Below are 23,734 nucleotides of genomic sequence, written 5' to 3'. Positions count from 1 at the left end.
TTGTTTCTGGAGGTTTGGCTAAGTCTCTTTACTGAATATTAATGTTCTTTGTTATTGCTTGGTGCCGTGTGACTTCTGAGTGTTTTTTGTTTACATTATGAATTGACTTGACATTTTATCAATAAACAGTTAAATGTAACACTGTACTGCAAATCACTTTATACTTGTTTAACACAGTGTTGCTGATTTGAATTAATTTTCAAGTCTCATCTGCTATATTTGATCATGCTTCTTTTTCATTATACGGTGCCCTTTAAATCTCTTGCAATGTATTTTGCTACTGTTGATATTGTTAGAAGTTGTACAATTAAAAAAAGATCACAAATCTTACATTTGTTACAGTGGTATTTTTGTCAATGTTATTGGTACCCAGCTGACTGAGACATGAGGGAAACTGGGACACGATTATCATTTGTGTCCTGTGGTGAAAGGACACTTTGATCCTCTCCTCTTTCATCTAGAACTGCTTCAGACAACAAAGTGTATGCAGAAAAGTGGTGAAGATTGCACGACTGTCTGTGTCCTATCTGTTGTGTTGTGTTATTTTTGTTATTTTGACTTCAAAATGGCGCCGCGTGAGTGGCTGCCTTTCCAGCAGCTCCTATATTTTGTTGTTCTACTTCTTCCTTTCATAACTTTGCTGCTGTGAATTGGGAATTTCTCCATTCCGAGACTAATAAAGGTTTTCTTATCTTATCTTATCTTAATTAGGGCACTAACACAATTGACTGTCTTGCACTCAAAGGAAGCTGAGTTGTATGAGCCATCCATCCATACAGTGTGTTGAGGCCATGAAGAAGGAGATTGATATTAGCGACGGACCTTGCCGAGCTCTCCCTCAGATGAGGAAGAGGAGTGATCTTTCTTCAAAGGGAGCAGATAGTGAAACAAGAGCGAGCCCGATGAGTAAGTCAAACCCGCATAACACTTTGTAATCCGAATTACAAAACGGTACGCCTTTTGGTGCATCATCGAGAATCTGCAATCTTAAGGCTATGATTTTGTAATGCAGGGAGGTGTTGGGTGTTGTTATACACAAGGACTCTTAATGGTACCAGCGGTGGTCGGACTTAACTGACAATAACATGGTTTTCAACAGTAAGTAGGCTATTCTCACTTTTTTTTTATTTTTAGCAACACCGTATTTACTATGCTACACTTGTACCCCAACCGCCGGGCCTTTTGGTACCAGGTCACACAGAGACACTGAACATAAACCATTTTATTCATTGTGAGATTGCAAACAAAGTTTTATTTTGAACATTGTGTGCGTCCACCTGTATGTCTGTACTCATATCCAACCAAACATCGGTAAGGTCATAAAAGTAAACCCAGAAACGAGGAGTGAAAAAATATTTTTTGAGAGCTTCAGAAAGAGGATAAGGCCAGGTGATAATGAGACAGAAGAAGAAGAGGAGTGTACTTTCCCAAAAAGAGAGCTGCATTTATGAAACATAAGAAGCAGTCTGAGTTAAAATCTGAGTTTATCGCTATAGGTGATTGTTACGCATCAAGCTTCGCAAGACATGGCGACTGGCTCGCAAATGAGGGATGAAAGCTTTTAAAACTGTTTGGCCACACAGGGACCAGGCAATTGCCGTTCAAATACAAGCCTGGATTAACATTAAGGCAGGGCAGTCAGAGACTGTTTACAAACTAATAAAACAAGCAGTTGAAGCGTTAATCTGGTTAATGTGCCCCGCAGGTTCAAGTTTAACCTTGAATCCTCACACTGTGTTCTTAGCAAAGTTCTGCGCCTTCTTTTTATTCTCCGCAGGGCTCTTTGAGATGAAGATGAAATGTGACGCAAGTGACAATGTCCTTGTCCGAGGATCCAGGGCTGTGACTGAACGAGCCGCCGCCGTCCTCGGTAATAACCTTCTCGTTCTCACGAAATCTAAAACTGCGTTGGAGCTACCAAAAGAAAATATTCGCAGTGTTGTTTGTGTTTTCTACCTACCGTAATTTCTGGACTATATATAAACCGTTACTTTTGTCACACGCTTTCAACCCAGCGGCTTATTTAATAATGCGGCCTGTTAAGAATTTTCCAACTGCCGCCAGGGAGTGCTCGAGAAGAAAAGGTTATTATAATAGTGAGACGCTGTCATGTGTCACAGTGAAATCAACTGGCCATGAGAGGGCGCATTTCACCTGTGTTTTGAGCTGGACTGCAATCTGAAAGCTGTGTGTCTGGGTCTATGACAGATTTGACCGAACACAAAGTAATTTTTATGAAGACTTTATTCACGACTGAACATAGAAAATGTACAGCATTAATAAAATAAAATACTGAGATATGTCAAATGGAATTAACAATACAAAAGTATAAAAAAAATAGACAACAGTAGAAGCTTGTGAGCATTTTCTAGCATGTTTTATGTGCCCGAAACATGCGGGAAAACAACTAATCTCCCCTGCCTCACGGCTGTTCACACGATCCACTGTACGACACCGTTCAAACTCCCAAACGGCGGGTTAGATCCAGTCAGTTAATTTATTTTTACGGTTTTATATCGGGATTTTATACATCCACACCCTGGCACTCTTGTGTCAATTTTCTCTTGTATTCATAATGGATATTTCAATACCTTTCTCTATTTATCAACTTAGTTCTGATTTATCATTATATTTAATGTTTAGAATTTATCATTTTAACTCTGATTGATGTAGGTTGTTTGTACTATTTTTTTTTTAACTCAGCAAGCGATTTACTCATTTTCAGGTCCGTTTCGAGATTATTCCACAGATTAACACCTTTGATAGATACACTTCTTTGCTTGATGTTTGTTCTTGTTTTGAGTTTTTTGAATAAGTTGGTACCTCTTAAATCATAGCTGCTTTCTCGAATTTCGAAAAACTTCAGAATGTCAGAATCAGAATCAGAATCAGAATCAGAATCAGAATCATCTTTATTGGCCAAGTATGTAGAACACACAAGGAATTTGTCTCCGGTATAACACGCTGCATTAGTAACAGTTAGTATGTTTTGCCAGAGCAGGTTATTGTGTGCTTTGTACATTAATTGGGCAATTTTAAAGTCAAGAATGTTGTAGTCTAGCTCCTTATTAGGGAATGGCAAGTTGTGCCAAAACTGGAGGTCAAACTATGTTGAGCTGTAAAATTGATTGTGTTTTTTAGGTTCGTCCCGAAGACCCGAGATCCCGTCTGTTTTTGTGAGTCGCATTTCTGTTCTCCTCTCCTGAACAGGAGAGGGTATTGAGGACCAGGTATGTTTGGGCGCTATGTCGTGACCAGGACAAGCTGAATCCCAACGCAGTGTGGAGGCTCCTCAACATTTCCGCATCCAGCACTGAGCAGCTTCTCAAGGAGGACAACAAGTGTGGAATGGGCATCTCAGTGGAAAGACACACAAGCTGCGAATAGATGTCTGGAATACCTGTGTGGGCTCATGCTTGCCAAAAGGGGACAAATCCAGGTCATTTGTGGTGGATTTGCACACAATTTCTCCTTCACAGTCAAGAAGCATAATGTGCAGGCACAACTTTGAAGTAGGAGACATCTTTGACTCCTTGGCTGCTCATTAGTCAGCTCTTGATTTCCACGTTTAATGTTAGCCTCCGAAGACACAGTGTGGCAAAGGATGGTCTCCTCGCATGGCACAGTCCATCAACACTAGCCAGGTGGCCACCCACCAAGGGATTGGTGATAGTTTATTTTTATCACGTGATCAGTGTTTGTCACCATGATGACGGATGCATGCAAGATCATTAGCAACCAGGACAAGAAGCGAAAGAAAGCTACCTGCTTCCCCGGTTAGCTACATTCCAAATGCTCAAAACTCATTCAGTACCAGCCAATTCTGGACCATGTCTGAAAAGACGTTTAAAAACGTCTTTGGGAGTGAATGAGTTAATTGGAGCTGTGGGCAAATGTATGTTGGGTTTGAAGGATGGGAGGGCTCAGCATTCATCACCTGTCCATTTTTTTTCGGGTCTGTGTCAAGCCTTTGGAGACGTTTGGTACCTTAGAGACCGTGCCCTAAAAAGCATTTGCACTCCTTCCTATTTTCTGATGTTTTCTTTTTCTTGCTTTCAGGGGAAGTCAATTCAGAAATGTTCTTTACAATATAGGCAATCTGTTCTATTCACCTCCACTAGTCTAAACAGAGCATTCTAATGAACATTGGATTTGTGAAATATGAATTAAGCAACAAATCCACCTGTTTTCATCCATCTCAGGGGGCGGCCGTTTTGCCTTTGACTCCCGTTTGCTGTCGACTGAAAACGATGTCAAGGTGCCGAAGGGCTCAGGAAACCACCGCCACCACTCACCTATAATCTGAGTTTGGTCATGTGATGTCAGAAACTGAGCCCTTCCGCATTGGGATATCATTTGCAGTCGACAGCAACTGGCAGTCCAAGACAAAATGGCCGCCCTGTAAAATGAATGAAAACAGCTTTTTTTTCTGCTTAATTCATATTCCCCAAACATAATATTCATCAGAATGTCATGGTTAACAATGTATTTTTGACTTGATTTGACCTTGAAATCTCGCGTTGAAATGTATTCCAAAACACACCTCTAGTTGCAGACAATTTGACGAAACGTGTGTATCTCCAAATTGGACAAACACGAGGTTTTGCTCAAGCGTGTGGTTCTAGTGTCTTTTATTTGGAAGCAGCTCCAAAATGCACATGGAAGCACATGCTGAAGATTGCTTGAATATCAGGAAGCGTGTCTCCATTCTGCCAACATACGCTATTTTGACCCTGCGTACCATTAAAGTGTATAGTCAATATTTCATTTGAGCCGTCCAAAAAGGTCTTTGTTTGCACACAATGTCATGTCTTTCAAGCTCATTCAGAGTCAGTAGTGGATGTGTTTTTTTTTCTCATGTGCAGCCTTTGTTTTTCTGATTTCAACACTGACATGCTTTGATAGATGTCCTTGTATTCAAGCTTGATAAACCGATGAATTTGGTAGTGCCATAAAGGAATGATAGATCAATCTTTGAACAACATGCATCATAAGGGGCCAATACGTTATATGCACGACCTCATTCCATCGCTGTCTGTTGTGATGAATGGCCGCGTAAGAGACCGGGTTCTCCTTATAAAGTCTTTCCGTGCTTGTGACCGTGATTTTAGAAATAGCTTTTCCAATGGTGTAATGTGACCAACGAGAGCACTGCACGAACAATGTGAAGTGAGAGCTTTGTTGCGCTTGAGGCTCTGTTCTGCAACCCTGACCTGTAAGGATGTGTCAAAGCTGCAGGCAGTGCAGTCGTCACTTCGTACAGCGTGTTTTTTGTGGCGCATTAGCCTCATACAGTAGACACTGGGCCTATAGCATTGAAACCCCATCTTGCGCCACTTGCCGCTTTAAGGCAAAGCCGCTCTATAAAATGGCAACATCACATTGTCATATAAGCAAGATGTTGAAGCCTCTGTGTATACCCGGAAGCTTGTATGTATCTTCCCTTCCTCATTTGTACTTGCTCCCTAGCCTAAAAGTGCTCTTTTCTTTCTTTGAACAAGCAACAATGTAAGGGGATGCAGGCCAGGGAGGGTTTGGACCAAGACTCCTTCAGAAATATCAAGCATTAAAAAATAAATAAATAAATCACCTCAATTCTACATAGAGTACTTGAAAAATAACCACAGCTGAAACAAAATGATGTTTATGGATAAAAACTGTATAAGACAATTTCAGCTGTTTTACTGGATTTTGACTGATTTGCAAGACCCACAGACTATAGTGTTCTTTTGGGATATAAACATGGAGCCTACCAAACGAACGATGAGACTCTCTTCTTTCAGCTTTTTCCGTTCATTAGGAAATAGCTAAATTTCAGCACATTTCCATTTTTTGACGCAAAAACTGGAGAAAAAGACCTTGTGTAAAAGTATGCAGTTTAATCATATTTTCGAGTATGGCACCGCTATTTTTTGCTTTTGTGACAGCTCAAACATCTCAATCTGACTTCTCCAAAACAACACCTCAAAAGGGCTTTTGACAGCAAATATATTTATCCACATGCGTGTTTCCCCTCCACGCTGCAATTTCATGCGTGTGCATGTGTGTCGTCTTCACCCTGCAATTTATGCACATTTTTTGTGCGTTATAAAAAAATTACGTATTTGCCCTGATACAAGTCCACACAAGATGTCTTCCAGTCGCATTCTGGTTTCACTTTCCGAAGGCACCTTCGCTGCGGTGTGACTTTTGCATGAGGCAGACGATGTTCTTGCACACGGAGCCTCTTTTGATGGCTGCTTCTTATTTTTGCGGAATGAAACCGTTCTGTTGCTTTGAGAAACTCCTCTCCGTAGGCATGGTGGAAGATTGCCCCTCCCCCCAAAAAGCAATCCTCACGGGTTAATTGTTTTGATTTCCCCATCGCTACTGGTTTGAATGCATTTTCTACTAACTACACGCAACCCACCTGACTCCACACGACTCCACAACTCCGCCGATGCATCCCTCTCCCTCTACTTCTGCTTGATCGACAGCATGATCCTGGCTGATCCTTTAAAACACGCTGCCACCTGCTGGCCCGATTTCATTGATTTACAATCCATGATCCTTCATCAGAGGCTGCGTTATACCCTTCTGCACACTGTGGCGCAGAAAAAAAGACGTATAAACACGTCATCGGTAGGCGGCCGTAGCGGATTTTCAAGACTTATTTATATGTCGTGGGGATTGAATGAGTTAAGAGGAGAGGGGCAGCTTTTGAACCAATTGGGGATGTTTGAGGAAAGTAGAAAAAAGAAAATGAGACTAAACCTTTCAAACGCATGAGGTCATGGCCCCATGATGTTTCACTTTGACCTGCTGACACGATCTGGAGCAATGAGAACAGTAGAATTCAGTTGACTTTTATAAGCACACAGTCGGGGGTGTTTAACTAGGTGCTCAGTGAGCAGCCTGCCTGAGAGATGCTCACTGGGATTTGCTCCAGATGTCCTTCGCGACGCCCTTCTAATCACATAACAATTGATGAAACCTTGAGGGAGGGATCAGGTGGGGGCGACATGTTGACGTGCGCCACAATGCAACCTGGCCCTGTGTTGCTGCAGTTTTTAGTCATTAGATCTCCCAGCGGAGGCCGCATGGCTGGCCACTCCATGTGTTTTGTCCCACATCTCAACTGTGTCATTTGTTGCAATGTAACCAGAGCCAAGCTGCGTCTGAATGATATGACACAACCTTGCGATAACATGCAGTTTTCGTAACGTGTAATTGGAGTGGAATACTTTTCTTGGAAGGTCAGTGAACATACTCTGGAAAGAAATGCCACAAAACTCAACCACATTGGCATCCTTTCAAAAAGGTGGATAGTTGAACAGACTTGATGTCAATTGCATTTGTACAGTGCCGTGACAAAATATTTGGCCCCTTCCTGATTACTGTGTTCTTTGCATATCTATCACACACAAGGATTTCAGTTCATCAAACCAATTTCAATATCACATAGAGACAACCCAAAGAAATACAAAACACACTTTTCAAATGATAATTCAATTTATTAAGGCACAAAAAAACCCCCAAACCTTTCTGAACCTCTGTGAAAAAGTAATTGCCCCCCTTGTTAAATCACAACGTTGTGACTAACGACAGTTTTGGGAAAGCGGAGTTCAGTTTTACAGGCAACACCCTGGCTCCACATTTGTTGAATTAAGAAGTCACTTAAATAGAATCTGGCAGACAAAGTGAAGGAGGCTACAAAATCTCAAGAAACAAACGATCCGAAGAAATTCAAGAAGAAATGAGAAAAAAAGGGATTTAAATCTAGTCTGGAAAAAGTTCGATTTCCAAGACTTTGGGACTTCAGCAAACCACTGTCAGAGCCATTATCCATCAATGGCTAAAACTGGGAACAGTGGCTAACATTCCCTGGAGTTGGTGACTAGCTAGGGTGGCCCGGTAGTCCAGTGGTTAGCACATCGACTTCACAGTGCAGAGGTACCGGGTTCAATTCCAGCTCCGGCCTCCCTGTGTGGAGTTTGCATGTTCTCCCCGGGCCTGCGTGGCTTTTCTTCGGGTGCTCCGGTTTCCTCCCACGTTCCAAAAACATGCATGGCAGGCTGATTGAACACACTAAATTGTCCCTAGGTGTGACTGTGAGCGCGCATGGATGTTCATCTCTGTGTGCCCTGCGATTGGCTGGCAACCGGTTCAGGGTGTCCCCCGCCTACTGCCCGAAGACGGCTGGGATAGGCTCCAGCACCCCCCGCGACCCTAGTGAGAATTCAGCGGTTCGGAAAATGGATGGATGGATGGATGGTGACTAGCTAAAATTAAATGACTCCAAGAGTGTGACGACACCTCATCCAGGAGATTGCAAAAGAACCTAGAACACCACCCAAAGAACTCCAGACCTCGCTGGCCTCAGTTCAGTTCACGACTCTACCATAAGAAAGGCACTGGCCAAAAATGGCATCCTTGGGAGAGATCTCAGTGAAAATCACTGCTGTCCAAAAAGAACACGACGGCTCACCTCACATTTGCCAAAAGTCATTTTGAGGATCCTTAAGAGTTTTGGAAAAACATTCTGTGGACTGATGAGTCAAAAATTTAACTTTTTGTAAGATGTGCGGCCCGTTACATCTGGGGTAAAAATGGCATGTATTTGATAAAAAGAACATTATGCCAACAGTGAAGCATGGTGGTGGCACTGTGATGGTCTGTGGCTGCTTTGCTACCTCAGGACCAGGACAATTTGCTGTGATTGATAGGACAATGAATTCTGCTGTCTACCATAATATCCTGAAGGAGAACGTCCGACAATCAGTTTGTTCCCTCAAACTCAAGCGCTCACAGCAGGACAAAGATCCAAACCACACTGGCAAGTCCACTTCTGAATGGCTAAAAAAACTAATTAAGGCTTTGCAGTGGCCAAGCCAAGTCTGGATTTGAATCCAAGTGAGATGCTGTGTTGTGACCTTAAACGGGCAGTTCATGTTAGAAAACCCTTCATTATGGCGGGGTTGAAGCAATTCTGCAAAGAAGAGTGGGCCAAAATTCCTCCACAGCGATGTGAAAGACTCATCACCAATTTTCGCAAATGCCTGATTTCAGTTCTTGCTGCCAAGGTTGGCACAATCCATGTTTAAATTCAGGGAGGTAATTACTTCTTCAGAGAGGGTCAGAAAGGTTTTTTTTTTTGTGCCTTAATAAATTGAATTGTCATTTGAAAACGGCATTTTGTATTTCCTTGGGTTGTTTGATGAACTGAAATCCTTGTGTATGATAAATGTGCAAAGAACACAAAAATTAGGAAGGGGGCAAATATTTTTTTCGCGGCACTGTATATACTACGTCCTGAATTCTTCTTTGATTATTACGCTGTGCTGAGCACCAATAAAGCCAAACTGATTGTATGTGAGTGGCGGCTGCGTCGACCCCTCAGTAGTTCCGCCCTGAGGTCATCTTACATAATGCAAAAGCTTCACTCTGCTCTCAGCCTTTGACTCTTTATAGAGGAAAAGATTAGCAGACAAGAAATTCAAAGAGGGGAAAAATCCTGAGGAGGAGGGATGTGAAAGAGACTGATGCAGGTGGGGCGGATCCCTGAAAGCGAGGAGACTTTAAAACCCCTGACACAGCCGAGGAGATTCCTTGAGGGACTTTGAAGGGAAGCGGAACCGACTGAGCTTCTGAGCACCAGCGTCATTCTACTTCATCGAATAGCCTCCCCAGTGAAACAAGTAAGTTCTCCATTCTAATAATAAGCCTACAATTTAGACTTTTCTTTTTAGAGGTTTAAAAATTGACACGCAAAACTTTCAGCGAGAAATTGCGCTGCAGATAAATTACAGCAATTATGTATCACTGTCAATAATGGTATACTTCCTGCTTTGCTATAAATGTACAAATGTTACTGTAGTGTAATTACACTATTACTTGCAATACATATTTATATATTTTTTAAATTAGATTTGATGTCTGTTGTCTTAATGCTGCTCTTGTGCATCTGTCTGTCTACTGTAATTGCAGCACATTCTGGGAGATGTTTGATTCATCCTGATATTTCTGGCAATTAAATGCTCTACATCAGTTCAATGTTTCCAATTTTTCATGCAGAGAAATACGTTGAGTTCACAATTTTAAAAAAAAGCTGGGTCAAACATCTCAGCTAGCTGCGAGTAGATTTTTTGGGGTTTATTTTTGGAAGCCTGTTTACTGTGTTTCTAGCGGTACACTTGCCTGACTTTTATGAAGGCAACATTGATTTGTGTGTGTGTGTGTGTGTGAATGGGCATTTTTCGCTACACCGCAAAAACTAACATGTTGATTTTTGGTAAATAGCTCAGACGAAGGCAAAATGTGTTTGTGCTTTGACTGCCAAGATATGGCAGTTCGTGGCTGAAAAGAATTTCACTTACCATTTCCCCCCCTGGCCCCCATCAAAAAAATGTCAAAATAAAACTTATTGACATTCTATTCCTATTTATGGAGCAAGTAAATTTATCTTAAAAAAAGAAAATTATAATTCTATAATACAGTGTGAAGTATTGCCAAGTATATAAAATGAGTCCTCAAAAAAAAATTATATAAAAAAAAAAAAAGATACTGTGGGCGCCTCCACTGAATGCTCTGAAACCAGTCCCCGCTCAACTCCTCAGTTAAATACCACTACTGTATTATGGTCGGGCGTCCAGAAGGTTCCAGACAGAATGGAACCGTTCAAACGTAGACTCAGGAAAGTTAATCGAACAAAAATATTTATTTACAAAAAAATAAATAAAATAGGTGCCAGTCTGACATGGTACAAATAACGACGCTGGACAACAAACCAGGAATAATGCAAAGAAAACAAAACGTGCTTGCACAAGCCAAGGAAAAAACACGGAACAAAAATAGCTTGAAATAAAAGTACAAGAAGGATCAAACCACGTGGAGAACAAACTGTGGATACACTTAAACAGACCAAGAATGACTGACTTGAATAACGAAGAACATAAAAAATGTCAAGAGCCCAAAACGGAATGAGAGTAACAAGAGAACGTGTTGACAAAATGCACATGAACAATGACTTGAGCAAGGCGAAATTATCCGACAATTTGACGTGGGTCCAAAAGGTCCCAATAATTGTGATGCCAGACAGGTGCGCAACAGGAACACCTGGGAACGCCTCTGCCACCTGCTGGACACTAACAGAATGCGATCATGACCATTACAACCTGGAAAAATAGTTGCTACTCCATCTTGCATCTCTATGATGTCTGCACCGAACTACATATTTGAGTCACAAAAATAGACACGATAATGAGGCACTTTAATGGGCCATGCCAGCCCAGAGCTCCTGTCCACACTCTGGCTGTCAAAGTTGTGCTTAAGATTTATTTCTTTATTATGTGTTTCACCGATGATAATTGTGGGCCTAATTTTAAATTGTTGTTGTGGATGTACTGGCAACTCATCACGAGAGGTGGGGGACTCCAGTAGACTTAAGTTGTATGACTTGTTCGAAACAACTCCTGAAAGACTCGATTTGACTTTGATTTGAACTTTCTTACATTCTGATTACATACGAGATAGATTTCTTCTGTGAAATGTAGGGAAGCTAGCTAGGTGAACAATGGTGGTAAGCTAGCGAAGTTAGCCGGCAGTTCAGCTGACCAACAGCTGATCGAATTTTAACCAAACTCGATGTTGTAAAGGTGTCTCAGGAGTGTAATCTTGAAACTATGCCATCAAAAAAATGATTGTTATTAAACTATAGACATCTGTTTCTAAACTCCACTTTGTGTACTTTGCCTGGTTGCAAGCATGTCTGCCATATTTGATGTGGCAGGGCCCACATAAACTGATGGCAACATGAATGAACGTCATAAAGTGACAACCTGCAACGAGAATGCTTCTCAATCACACACTAATCGATTTGGGAAGCAGATTGGCACCAAAAACAGCATATGTAATGTAAAAATCTGATGATTATACATGTTTACTCCCACATTTCAGCATATTTCGCTATTTATCATCACAGTAGGGCGGCCCGGTAGTCCAGTGGTTAGCACGTCGGCTTCACAGTGCAGAGGTACCGGGTTCGATTCCAGCTCCGGCCTCCCTGTGTGGAGTTTGCATGTTCTCCCCGGGCCTGCGTGGGTTTTCTCCGGGTGCTCCGGTTTCCTCCCACATTCCAAAAACATGCATGTCAGGCTGATTGGACGCTCTAAATTGTCCCTAGGTGTGAGTGTGGGCGTGGATGGTTGTTCGTCTCTGTGTGCCCTGCGATTGGCTGGCAACTGATTCAGGGTGTCCCCCGCCTACTGCCCGGAGTTGGCTGGGATAGGCTCCAGCACCCCCCGCGACCCTAGTGAGGATCAAGCGGTTCGGAAAATGGATGGATGGATGGATCATCACAGTAACAGTGCGACATTAATCCAATCGGTAAAAATAAATAAATTACTACAATAAATAAATAACTAAAATAAACAACATGAATAATATAAGTGCGCACAGTACATTTATTTCACACTCTCAAGTTGCTGTTCATTTAATTTTTGAAAGTAATATACTTTTGTCTTACGATAAGTGAAAAAAAAACGGACTAGATTTTATGACCTTACTTCTGACTTGCTTGAGAGGTGATGGCAACTCAATTTGGTTTGCTTGCTTGATTCCTTTCAGCTGCCCTCATGCATGCAGTGCACCTGATCTGACTGTGACTCATTTGATAATTAATCCTGAGGCAGGCCGTTTATTTGCCCAAAATGTCGATGAGTCCGCCGTTAAAGCTTCACCGGGGCTGTTAGTCCCACCATGTGGAGAGCAAGAGCTATCAATGTATCTTTGTGAAAAATCACTGAGGTGTTGGTGATGGAGAGAGAGTGTGCGTGTGTGTGTGTGTGTGTGTGAGTGTGTGTGCGCGCGTGCGTGTGTGTGTGTGTAGTTGGAAAGGGAGACAAGCCTCCTGGAATAGAAACTGCTGGCTGCAAAGTGCGCCCTGCATCCCAGGAAATGTCTCTTCACTCCATGGCCCATTAAAGAGGTTACGGAGAGTGTTTCCTGCACTGCAACTCTCGGTCCTCTGCCTATTTTTCTCCGCCGTCATGGCTGTGATTTATTTATCTTGAGCTTTGCTGTGCTCTACTTCAGGACAGGGAAAGACTGCCTGCCTCTTGCCATTTATTTAGGTTCATGTCCCGTTGCAGTGTGGAGGAACTCTGAAATCACTTGAAACAACAACCTACATTTACAAACTAAATTTTTAAATATTTGTTTCATGAAATTGTCCTAATTTATTCCCAGCAGTTTATTTTTTTTCTTTTGGTTGTATTTCTCATAGCTGTAATGCTTCCAGTGCATATATTGGGATGTTTGATTTTTTTCCCCAATCAGATTTCAGCCTCTATGTGTTGCCATGGCAATGTAATCTGTCCAGGGCCTTCCCGATCTATCGTGCTGGCTATTGCAATTTAACCCATACTAGCACTGGGACTGTTAGTTGAACCAATCAGATTTTGAATTCCAGTGAGCTGGCCCACAAAAATGTTAACTTGTTTCCATTTTCCGATTGGTTGGTCAGAGCAAAAGCTGCTCGAGCCAAGTTTGACGAGCAAAACTCATCCGCATTGAGCATCTCTAGTGAGTATGACATATTTTATCCAGATCTTTACAAGGTGGGGATTTACCCAACTTAATCCATCTCATCGGGAGCTGTTCACAATATATATCTGATAATATGGAAAAAAATACAAATTACGTAAATGTGTCATGCTCACCAGAGATGCTGATTATTGAATGCATTACTTAACCTCCTGACTACCAGGAAAAAAAATGTTGTCCAATCACATTTATTTTGAAATTCCCCAATCTATGTGAAGTAATTGGACTATTCCAAAAGAAATTTTTGAAATTCCACTACATTTTTTAAACACTTGAATACTAGGCTCAAATACACTTAAAACAACTCAACGTGTTCATAAGAGTCTTATAAATAAAATGCCAACAGCATTTCAAGACAAAATGTGTTTGATAAAAAGTATTACTTTTCCTCTTCCCATAACAAGTGCTTGCACTAAGGGAAGCCATTTTCTTACTTTTTCTAACCCCTACAAATTTGGTATCATTGGAAAGCACTGAATGTCCTCTTTAGAGTAACAAAGGGAGTTGATGTGATTGGATGCACTGGGTGGGAGATATTTAGGTTCACAAATGTCTTCTACAGAGGACAAATTTGAACTACTGGTAGTCAGGAGGATATGTATTTTGCTTATTGAACTTAACTTGGCTGTACAGAATATTGCTCTGACCATCCAATCAGAGGACAGATAAATGCCAATGTCATTGAGGGCCATCGCTGTGGCCTTGTGAGTGTCATATTTTGGCGTGAATGCGGAGGACCACAAAAAGCAGGGAGGCAGGAGGAGCAGGGTGGGCTGAACAAAATGTATAAACAAAAACACTTGCAAGGGTATGCTGGAAAATCAACACCAAAAACCAAACAAAGTCCTGAAAACCACTAGGAACCAAAGTATCCATCCGTCCATTTTCCGAGCCTATCCCAGCCATCTTCGGGCAATAGGCGGGGGACACCCTGAATCCGTTGCCAGCCAATCGCAGGGCACACACAGAGAAACAACCATCCATGCTCACACTCACACTTAGGGGCAATTTAGAGTGTTCAATCAGCCTGCCATGCATGTTTTTGGAATGTGGGAGGAACCCGGAGTACCCGGAGAAAACCCACGCAGGCCAGGGCAGAACATGCAAACTCCACTCGGGGAGGAATTAAACCTGGTACCTCTGCACTGAGAGGTCAACGTGCTAACCACTGGACCATCGGGCCGCCAGGAACCAAAGTAACAAACACAAACCTATGACAGGTGCACACAGACACACACGATCCGACCAAGACTGACAGAACCCAGGAAACTAAATAGAAGCAAAGTGAGGAGACAATGAGAAACGCCTGGACAAGACACAAAGGGTTGAGGGAGCTGATTGGTTCACACAAGGGACCCGGATGACGAGAACAGTTGAAGACAAAAAGGGCACAAGGGAACTAAACCAAATGTAATCTAAACACAACCATTTCAGTATCCCTCCCTCAAGGCACCGACGCCAGACGTCCCAAAGTCACCCAGTGGTGACTTTGGGTGCCGCCGGAAACGGGGTGGCAGCCGCAGCACTCGTGCCGCCAGAGCGAAGACGGGTGGCAGTGGGACCAGGCCTCTGGTCCTGCAGGGTCCATTTGCTGGTCGGATCATTCCGTCATGGTTTAGGCATGGATGATAGCGGACCCTTGGGATGGCAAAACGAGGCTTTCTAAAGCTCTGAACCTTTTTTGAATGACTGTGTCATGAAATGGTTCACTACCTGAAGCTTCATCAGTACCATTGGGTGACCCTCAGTGTCTGTAGGGATAATTGTGCATTTGGGTTCATCCAAAACAACCACAAAAAATGTGATGTGCTTCTTGTGTATAATAAAACTCAACATAGCAATTTTTAATGTGGACGTTTTTCAAAAGACTGCCAATGGCAGTGGTGCATTATGAATTTGTAATTTGTACCAACGTATAAATTATATACTTGAAGCAACAATATACATATGTGTGTGTGTGTGTGTGTGTGTATATATATATATATATATATATATATATATATATATATATATATATATATATATATACTGTATATATACAGTATATATACTGTATATATATATATAAAAGGACTTGAAATTTTGTTTGTCATTTATATCTTTTTGGTGATTGTGCTTGGTGTACTCAGTGTTTATACTTGACATTGTGCTTCGTGTACTGAATGCTTGTGTAACTCGGGTGTTCTTATTGAGGAACAGCAATTTTTGCACAGTAGAAGGGCCGAGTCGATTTCTTTTTTTGGAAACGACTTCCCCACCCTTAGAAAACACTCTTTCACAGGGCACAGAGGAGACTTGGTTTGCAAGATAAAAGTTCGGATACACAGTTTTATGCATCTGCCAGTATTTAAGGGGATCTTCTGCTTGGTCCCAAGGAGGAGCTGCAAGATATCGCTGCACCTCAACGACAGCATCTGCACCAGGATTTTTTTGATCAACTTGCGATTTCTGCATCATTGTCCAACAGCTTCCACAGGTTAACACCTGCAGGGGGAATGAAACAAAAACACACATTATGAACATATATACAATTAAATGAATATGTCATTTATGATTGTGTCTTACCTGTAAAAGCCACAACAGGTTCTGGCTGTGGTGGTGCTGATGGAGATGGTTCTGCAGTTCTAAATCAAAAACACAAAGTCCTGAAACCAAAGTCTCAAACAAACAAGAAACCTATGACAGGAGCACACAGACACAGACACAGACACACAATGATCAGACAAAGATTGACAGAACACAGGGAACTCAAGACATGCAAAGTGATAAGACAACGAGAAACACCTGGACAAGACACAAAGGGTTGAGGGAGCTGAATGGTTGAACACAATGGACCTGCATGACGAGGATAGGTGGAGACAAAAAGGGCACATGACGGAAATTAACCAAATGTCATCGAAACAAAATCAATATAGTGAGGATGAATCTAAAATCTGATTGGTTAAGAAGGAGACCCATCGCAATACCGATTGGACGGGCGGCCCGGTGGTTAGCGCGTCAACCTCACAGTGCAGAGGTATTCAATTCCAATTCCAGCTCTGGCCTCCCCGTGTGGAGTTTGCATGTTCTCTTTGGGCCTGCGTGGGTTTTCCCTGGTACTCCGGTTTCCTCTCACATTCCAAAAACATGCATGGAACACTCTAAATCGTCCTTAGGTGTGAGTGTGAGCGTGGATGGTTGTTTGTCTGTGTGTGCTCTGCGATTGGCTGGTAACCGGTTCAGGGTGTCCCCAGCCTACTGACCGTAGACAACTGGGATAGGCTCCAGCACCCCCCGCGACCCTCGTGAGGATAAAGCGGATCGGAAAATGGATGGATGGATGGATGGAATTGATTGGACAACATCCACAAACGCATACTGGAAACAGTACAGCCAAGATTCCTCAGGACCTCCGACAACCATCTCTGATTAAAATTTGCAGTTGACCAGTGGTCACTGATGGTGTTGTGCCGGACATGTGTATGGGCAGCGTTGGATGGGTTCCCACTCAGTGTGAATGTTCGTTTGTCTATATATGTACCCTGGGACTGACCAGCGCCCACAGTTCAGGGTGTAGTCTGCCTTCTGTCCCAAGTCAGCTGGGATAGGCTCCAGCAACTCCCCGCAGCTCTGTTTAGGATAAGTGGTGTTGAAAATGGAGGGATGTTGACCAGTGTTATGAGACTACTTCTTCATATTGTAGTTGCTGTTCTGTATTAATTTTATACTCCCCATTTTGAGTAAGAAAAAAAAAAGAAAAACATTGACATGTGGTGCAGATCTAATGAATGTGTGATCTTTTGCTTTTTCTCAGGAATCAGGTGGGCAGACTGCAAATGAAGACACCCTGCCTGAATGTAACATCAGGAAACAATTCAAGTCATGGAAAGAGCTGAGTACAGGGATATTTTGACTTGTGTTGCCCTCCCATAGCAAGTTATCATTATTATTGTTTCTCACGTATGAAAAAGGAAGGTTATGTAAATTCTGGACTTACTGATGAGCAGAGCAGGCAGCTCATTAGCTTGCGCTCCGAAGCCTTCCAACTGGAAACAGTTTGCCCTCTGGTGGAAACGAGCTGGCCATCTCGCCACTATTTCTGAACGCGAATCAAAGCATCGTCTGTACGCTGAGTGGACTGTCTGTCAAAAATGAGCTACGCCGACTACTGGCCGACGGACTACGACCCGTCCTCCTCGGCTCCGCCCAGCTTCGCCAGGGGTCCCGCAGTACTGGAGCCCATAGTGGGACATCCTGAGCAGGCTGCGGCCTTGTGTTTTGTCGGCCTGCTCCTGCTCCTGCTGCTCTTCTTGCTGGTCCGCTGCGTGCGGATCCTGCTGGACCCCTACAGCAGCATGCCGGCGGCGTCGTGGACCGACCACAAGGAGGGTCTGGACAGAGGGCGTTTTGATTATGCGGTGGTGTGATGAGATTAGGTATGGGCCAATTGTTGGTTTTACCGTGGTTTTAAAAACTCAAGGTTTCAAGAAATGCTAATACTGTCTTGTATTCTAAGCAGGGCGCCATATGATTGGCCGCTTGCAGAGTTGATTTAAGAGCTGCCTCTTTGAAGTTAATTGGGGCATTTGCATTTATTTTTTTTCTCCTTCTCGGCAAAGACAATGTGGGGAGGGGTGAGCAGTTACGCACGGAGGAGTGGGGGGAGCAAGACGAAAGAAACACTGCAGCCCACGGGTATGTTTTACAAAGAGCTCACAAGTGATGGCACACTGCAACTTACTAAGAATTCAAAAGGTGTGTATTTAGTTCATCATTTAAACTTAACGCGGTGTGTGTGTGTGTGTGTGTTTTTTTTAAATGTAACATATTGTATATTTTTTCAAAAAATAAAATAGTGTGTTCAGTGGGGAAAAATGCCATTCTGATTTAGCCAAATATTTTGAAAAAACATTTAAGAGCTGTAATAATAACACCGTGATGTATTTTCTCATGGTTATCTTAGCCTCTGGATGTAATATCGGCCCATGCTGATATCAGACAAATGCGAGTCATTGTATAATCTTCCAGACAGCCATTTTCTTAAGCTGTGGTTTTCAAACTTTTTGGGTTCATGAAAGAAAGCACATCAATCAAACAGAACTACCAGATGTGCAGCAAAATATGGTAGGAAGAAGTTGCCTCAATTTCCTCAAGTAGTCATGTTAAAATGGCAATTTCAGATTTTTTCAATAAAAAAGTCCTATTTCTCCGAGAATCAAGTTGCATTTCTACAAGATAAAGTTGCAATATGATGATATCAAAGTTGAACAGGGACAGAAAATCACATTTTAGCAAGTGAATTTCAAAAGTTGTCATTTTACAATGAATATTTTTTTTTAAAACGAGAAACAAAGTTGTATTGTTATAAAAGTAAAGGTTTTTCTGGAATGGATGGATAGAAAGAAACAAAAATGCATTTGGATAAAATGTTTTAATTTTACAAGAATACATTTTCAAAGATAAGGAAGGCATACTGTTGTATTAAAGGCAAAATCTGACAAGGGAAGAAGCCATATTTTCACAAGTGCATTAAAAAAATGGTACTTTATTTTTGTGCTGTCATATTTTTTTTATTCTGGAAAATATGTCATTATTATCTTTAAAAGGAAGGACTACATTTAAAGATTGTAGTTGCATTTTGATTTGATCCTTGTTGAAATGAAGTTCTCTTCACAAATCCAGGCACAGTTATGAATGTAGATGTTCAAAGAATGCATAATGCTGCAGTGGCTAACAGTATTAAGCATACATTTTGGGGATAAAACCTCTGTTTTGTCTTTTGATGAACACTTGGGCCTGCTATGCTTCTGTATTCCAATGTTTGTCATGGTGGCGCGACTTGCTAGCTTTTTACAAATAATTACCGGAAAGAAAAATCAGCCAAAAGACCTGAAAACATAAACACTGATTAAGTGAACATGAAAATGTGCTGTATTTGAAGCTTGTACTGGAACTCTGCTCTGCGATATTTATAATAACTTGGAGCTGTAGTTTCAACGTCAACTGTTCAGGTGATGCGCTCAGGTAGAATTCTGTTAACCAAAAACATCACCATTCCTGAGGGATGCTTTTTGCCATTGTCAAACTGACATCTTGTAATGCATAACACTGGTTTCGGGTTTTACTGGTCCTTTTAGGAGGCCTGGAATGTTCAAAGTGGGCGCACGATCTAATGAGATCCAGCAGTCCATACCTTCCAATGATACTGGATTGTGTGAGATTGGGCGGGTGTGCAGAATGAAATGGACGGCTTTCAACGTGTGCACCAATCCCCGTTTGCCTTTCGTCCTCAGCCAAATATATGTTCAACGGTGCCTGTTTGACTAAGTGTTGCCACTGTTACCTTGGGCCACTTGTTTTGTCAAAACTCTTTCTGCCCTTTAAATCCGATGCAATGTCTCCCTGACATGTTTTTTAGGCATTTTAGCAATGGCGAATTGGTTTCTTTAACAATGAAAAATACCCGTTTAGTTATGAATAAATAAAGAAATAAACGAAGTGCTTCTGGGTTCTTCTTTCTTACTTCAAATCAAGGTTGACTGGATTAGGAAAAAAAAATCTTTTTTTAATTAGCCAGGGTTGATTTTTGTTTCCTTTGTGGTTTATTCTGTGTAAACAAGTCAGATGAGCAAAGTGGTCTGCTGCGACATCGTGTGGACACTTTACAAATTACAAGAGTCCTGCCACTGGTGGAACTCATTTCATCAGACTAAGTAATAATAATAATAATAATACATTTTATTTATAAGCGCCTTTCAAGACACCCAAGGACACTTTACAATCAGGAACAAAAACAATAAAACACAGAACGGGTTGAGCAGCGGCAGCCAGACGCGCCAGCGTTCACTCAACCCCGAAAGTCGGAAGAAACAACAGGGGAGGGAGAGGGGGGGAAAAAAACATGCTCGAACTATCCTCATTTTGAGGATAGTTTGAGTTAGGCAAAAAAAAAAAACTCCTGCACAAGCAAATGACAATTACAACAGGTCACAACACATGAACAATGAAGGCGGTGATACAAGGGAGTGTATGCGCGTGTGATCGTCTGGTTGTGTGTGTGTGACAGGCCTAGCTGCTACAGGTATGTCAAGGTCATCTCATGGAGACGGTCCTGGCTTATCATACTATGGCCGAGAAGGAGGGGGTGATGGTAGGGCACTAGCTTCCATGAGTACTTTCATCAGGGGAAGGTCGAGATAGCAGATGTTGTTTTTGGAAGAAAATATCTATACATTGTCTACATCCAGTAGAACCCAAGATAAATATTTTTCCAACAGGGTGTAAAACACAACTTGTATTTGTTTTGTGCTAAGACAGTCATTTAAGTTGAAACACTTTTAAAATGTAAATTCTTGACATTTCTGGCAAAAATGTTCGTTAGCGCAACAACGTGAACAAAGTTTGCTGCAAAACAATTAGCCGAGTTGTTTTTACTTCTATCTTTAAGTTGGGGAACAATACAACAGACAATTGTCAACACGCTTCTTTGTTGAAAATGCGAGAAAGCCAATTTTCACATGAACAAAAACTTCAAATATTTTATAGAACTTTGACCAAAGTTTGTCACCTTGAAATTTGGAGTTCATTCAACTTTTTTCTCCAACGGTACAACAATGTGAGCTTTAACCTTAACAAGTCATTTGAAAAAAACACAATGACAGCTTTTTGAGAAAATTAAACCAATGAAATAATGTGGTTGCACAAGTGTGCACACCCTCTTATAAATGGGAATGTGGCTGTGTTCAGAATCAGCAACCCACATTTTAAACCACGTTAAATGGGAGTCAGCACACACCACCCGCCACCACCATTTAAAGTACCTCTAATTAAACCCAAATAAAGTTCTGATGTTCTAGTAGGATTTTCTTGACATTCACACTTTGGTGTAAAGTCACAGATGAGGAGCTGCTTGAATGTCTTGAAGTCACCAACTGAATGTATGTTTATGAAGAGATATTTTTATCAAAAATATTTTATCATCATTTTAAAACATATATTTTATTTTGAATTTCTATGTATGCACAGCACTTTGCGGTGCTATTTGTTTTGGCTCTATAAAAAAATGTGTTGTCTCTCTTATCATGTAATGAAGGAGACGAGGCGTGTTGGATCGAACTCATTCGCTTTTTATTTCCAGCTTGTACTTTTACATTCGCTGTCTGCTCGTCTTAATAACAAAATTCTCTTTTACTTGTTTAATCTGCCCCGCGTCCTTCGTTTCACTCCGCAGTTCATAGCCAACGCATGCAGTAGCTAACTCTGCTAGCATATAGCTTCGCCAATCATGCGTTCATCACGGCAGCGGACTCCAAATCCTCTCTCGTCTCTCGCTCGTGCTTTCGTGGCAAACCTTTTCACTCCGAGGCTGCTCACGCCCACTTCTGACACAATGTGTGCCTCTCTTATCATGTAATGAAGGAGACGAGGCGGGTTGGATAGAACTCATTCACTCTTTACTTCCATCTTGTACAGTACTTTTTTACATTCGTTTTCCGCTCGTCTTAATAACCCCTCCCAACCGGAAAACTGCGCGTACTCGCAACTACCGTGGCATGCTGGGCAATGTAGTTCTTCTATTATTTTACTCACAACATCACAATGTTGACTTGAGATAGGGCATACAGTATGTAGGTCTGCAGTTTTTAAGATAATACCACTTCATCATTGATGGGAAATGATTCCGAAGAAATCCCGATTTGAGAGGCACTCCTCTACAGTTGATTTGGCGTCTACAGACATAAAATACCCCGCCCCACGCCCCCATGAGTGTGGCAAATGCACAGAACAGATTTGAGATGCTTGAACAGCATTTTTTTAAAATATATTTTTGCAACATTTTAAAAATGTTTTCCAATACTGTATGTCTCGATGGCCGTCAATTATACACGGATTTTCTCTGTTCCTGGGCTGGTATAGGCCCTGTTCACCGCCAACAGAGAGGGCCCCCTGTATTCATTCCCAACATTTTAAATCGTGGTTACCATTTCGCAAAAGAATGAGTATAAATGCCATTTTAATGAACATTCACGCACCTCTACCTCTTTTGCATTTTTTCCTCTGAAACACACGCACACGCACACACACACACGCACGCACACGCACACCCACACACGCACGCACACACACACACACGCACACACGCAAGCTTGCCAGGTGCTTGAAAATAACTGCATTCATACGCAAAAGATGAATGCAAATTACTTTCTCTGTTTGTGTGTGCCCATAAGCAAACATACACAACTGGGCCCTTTACAAATACGCAGCAGATTACCTGTCCGATGTGTTTTATAAATAGCGGCTAATTTGCATGACCGCAGTAACGTGATCTCCACTCAGTCTGTCTGCTGGCATACAACCTATACAATCAACTGAGGGAACGACAAAGAGCATCTATTAACCCTGTTGATTTTGTGGTCTCACTCATTGATCGCAGTGGATAAGATAAAGAGAAGCTGAGCGCTCGCGATAGTTGGCCACAGTGAAGGAAATGTCTTTTTTTCCAGTTGAACGCTTCCTGCTTTTGTTTGCTTTAGCCTTACTTCCTGACTCACAACAATCCAACCGTACATTCGAGCTAGCCTTGGGCATTCACTTCTCACATGCAGTTGTGTTCAAAATAATAGCAGTCCAATACGATAAACCATATCAATCACAGTTTTGGGGAGAAATTCTATTGCTACAGTCAGTGGCGGTTCTGGGGGGCGGGGGGGGGCAACGGGGGCCAGTGCCCCTGTAGCACTGATTCTGGCCCCCCCTCCGAGCATAGATTACGCAGTCGCGCCGAGTCGCCGACGCGAAAGGTAGAACCAAAGTGCATGATTTAACATTCTCGTCGGACTTAGTGCGCTGCACCACTTAAAAATGAGCGGGAAAATGAGAAGCCGTCCGCAGTCGTGATGGGAATTCCAGCTCTTTTTAGAGAGCCGGTTCTTTTGGATCGGCTCACTAAAAAGAACCGGCTCTTTCGGCTCCCAAATGGCTCCTCAGTTTTTTTTTTGTTGCTTAAATTAATTTACTCCCAAAAATAATGTAAAATTATGTGTAAAATGAATTACTAATGTAAAAAATATACAGTATATCAAATATTTATTATTTATATGGCTTATTTAATATTCTTCTGAACATACTCATCATGGAGTGCAACATGGAGTGCTACAAAAAATAAATTACAAAG

General features: G+C 41.9%; 1 protein-coding gene and 1 long non-coding RNA gene across 3 annotated transcripts; both read left to right on the top strand.

Moving 5' to 3' along the window:
• The first annotated feature begins 749 nt into the window (after positions 1 to 749).
• On the top strand, positions 750 to 5,016 carry LOC147195353 (uncharacterized). Of its 2 annotated transcripts, XR_015102882.1 has the most exons (5): positions 750 to 906; positions 1,013 to 1,098; positions 1,778 to 1,870; positions 3,142 to 3,176; positions 3,259 to 5,016. It is a non-coding gene; the product is annotated as an uncharacterized LOC147195353 (long non-coding RNA). The 2 variants fall into 2 exon arrangements; XR_015102883.1 differs by lacking the exon at positions 750 to 906 and having other exon boundaries at positions 964 to 1,098.
• Positions 5,017 to 9,597: 4,581 nt separating this feature from the next.
• Positions 9,598 to 20,020, top strand: LOC147195352 (cortexin-1-like). Its single transcript, XM_086129341.1, has 2 exons — positions 9,598 to 9,677; positions 17,375 to 20,020. Exon 2 carries the CDS (start codon positions 17,712 to 17,714, stop codon positions 17,985 to 17,987), a length of 276 nt encoding a protein of 91 aa, XP_085985467.1. The 5' UTR covers positions 9,598 to 9,677; positions 17,375 to 17,711; the 3' UTR covers positions 17,988 to 20,020.
• The last annotated feature ends 3,714 nt before the right edge of the window (positions 20,021 to 23,734 follow it).

Source organism: Hippocampus guttulatus, chromosome 14, assembly GCF_054856545.1.
Source record: "Hippocampus guttulatus isolate MCC_2025c chromosome 14, RoL_Hgut_1.0, whole genome shotgun sequence".
NCBI classification, from domain to species: domain Eukaryota; kingdom Metazoa; phylum Chordata; class Actinopteri; order Syngnathiformes; family Syngnathidae; genus Hippocampus; species Hippocampus guttulatus.
The sequence above is the reverse complement of the archived record's forward strand: the minus strand, read 5'-3'. Positions and strand labels throughout refer to the sequence as shown.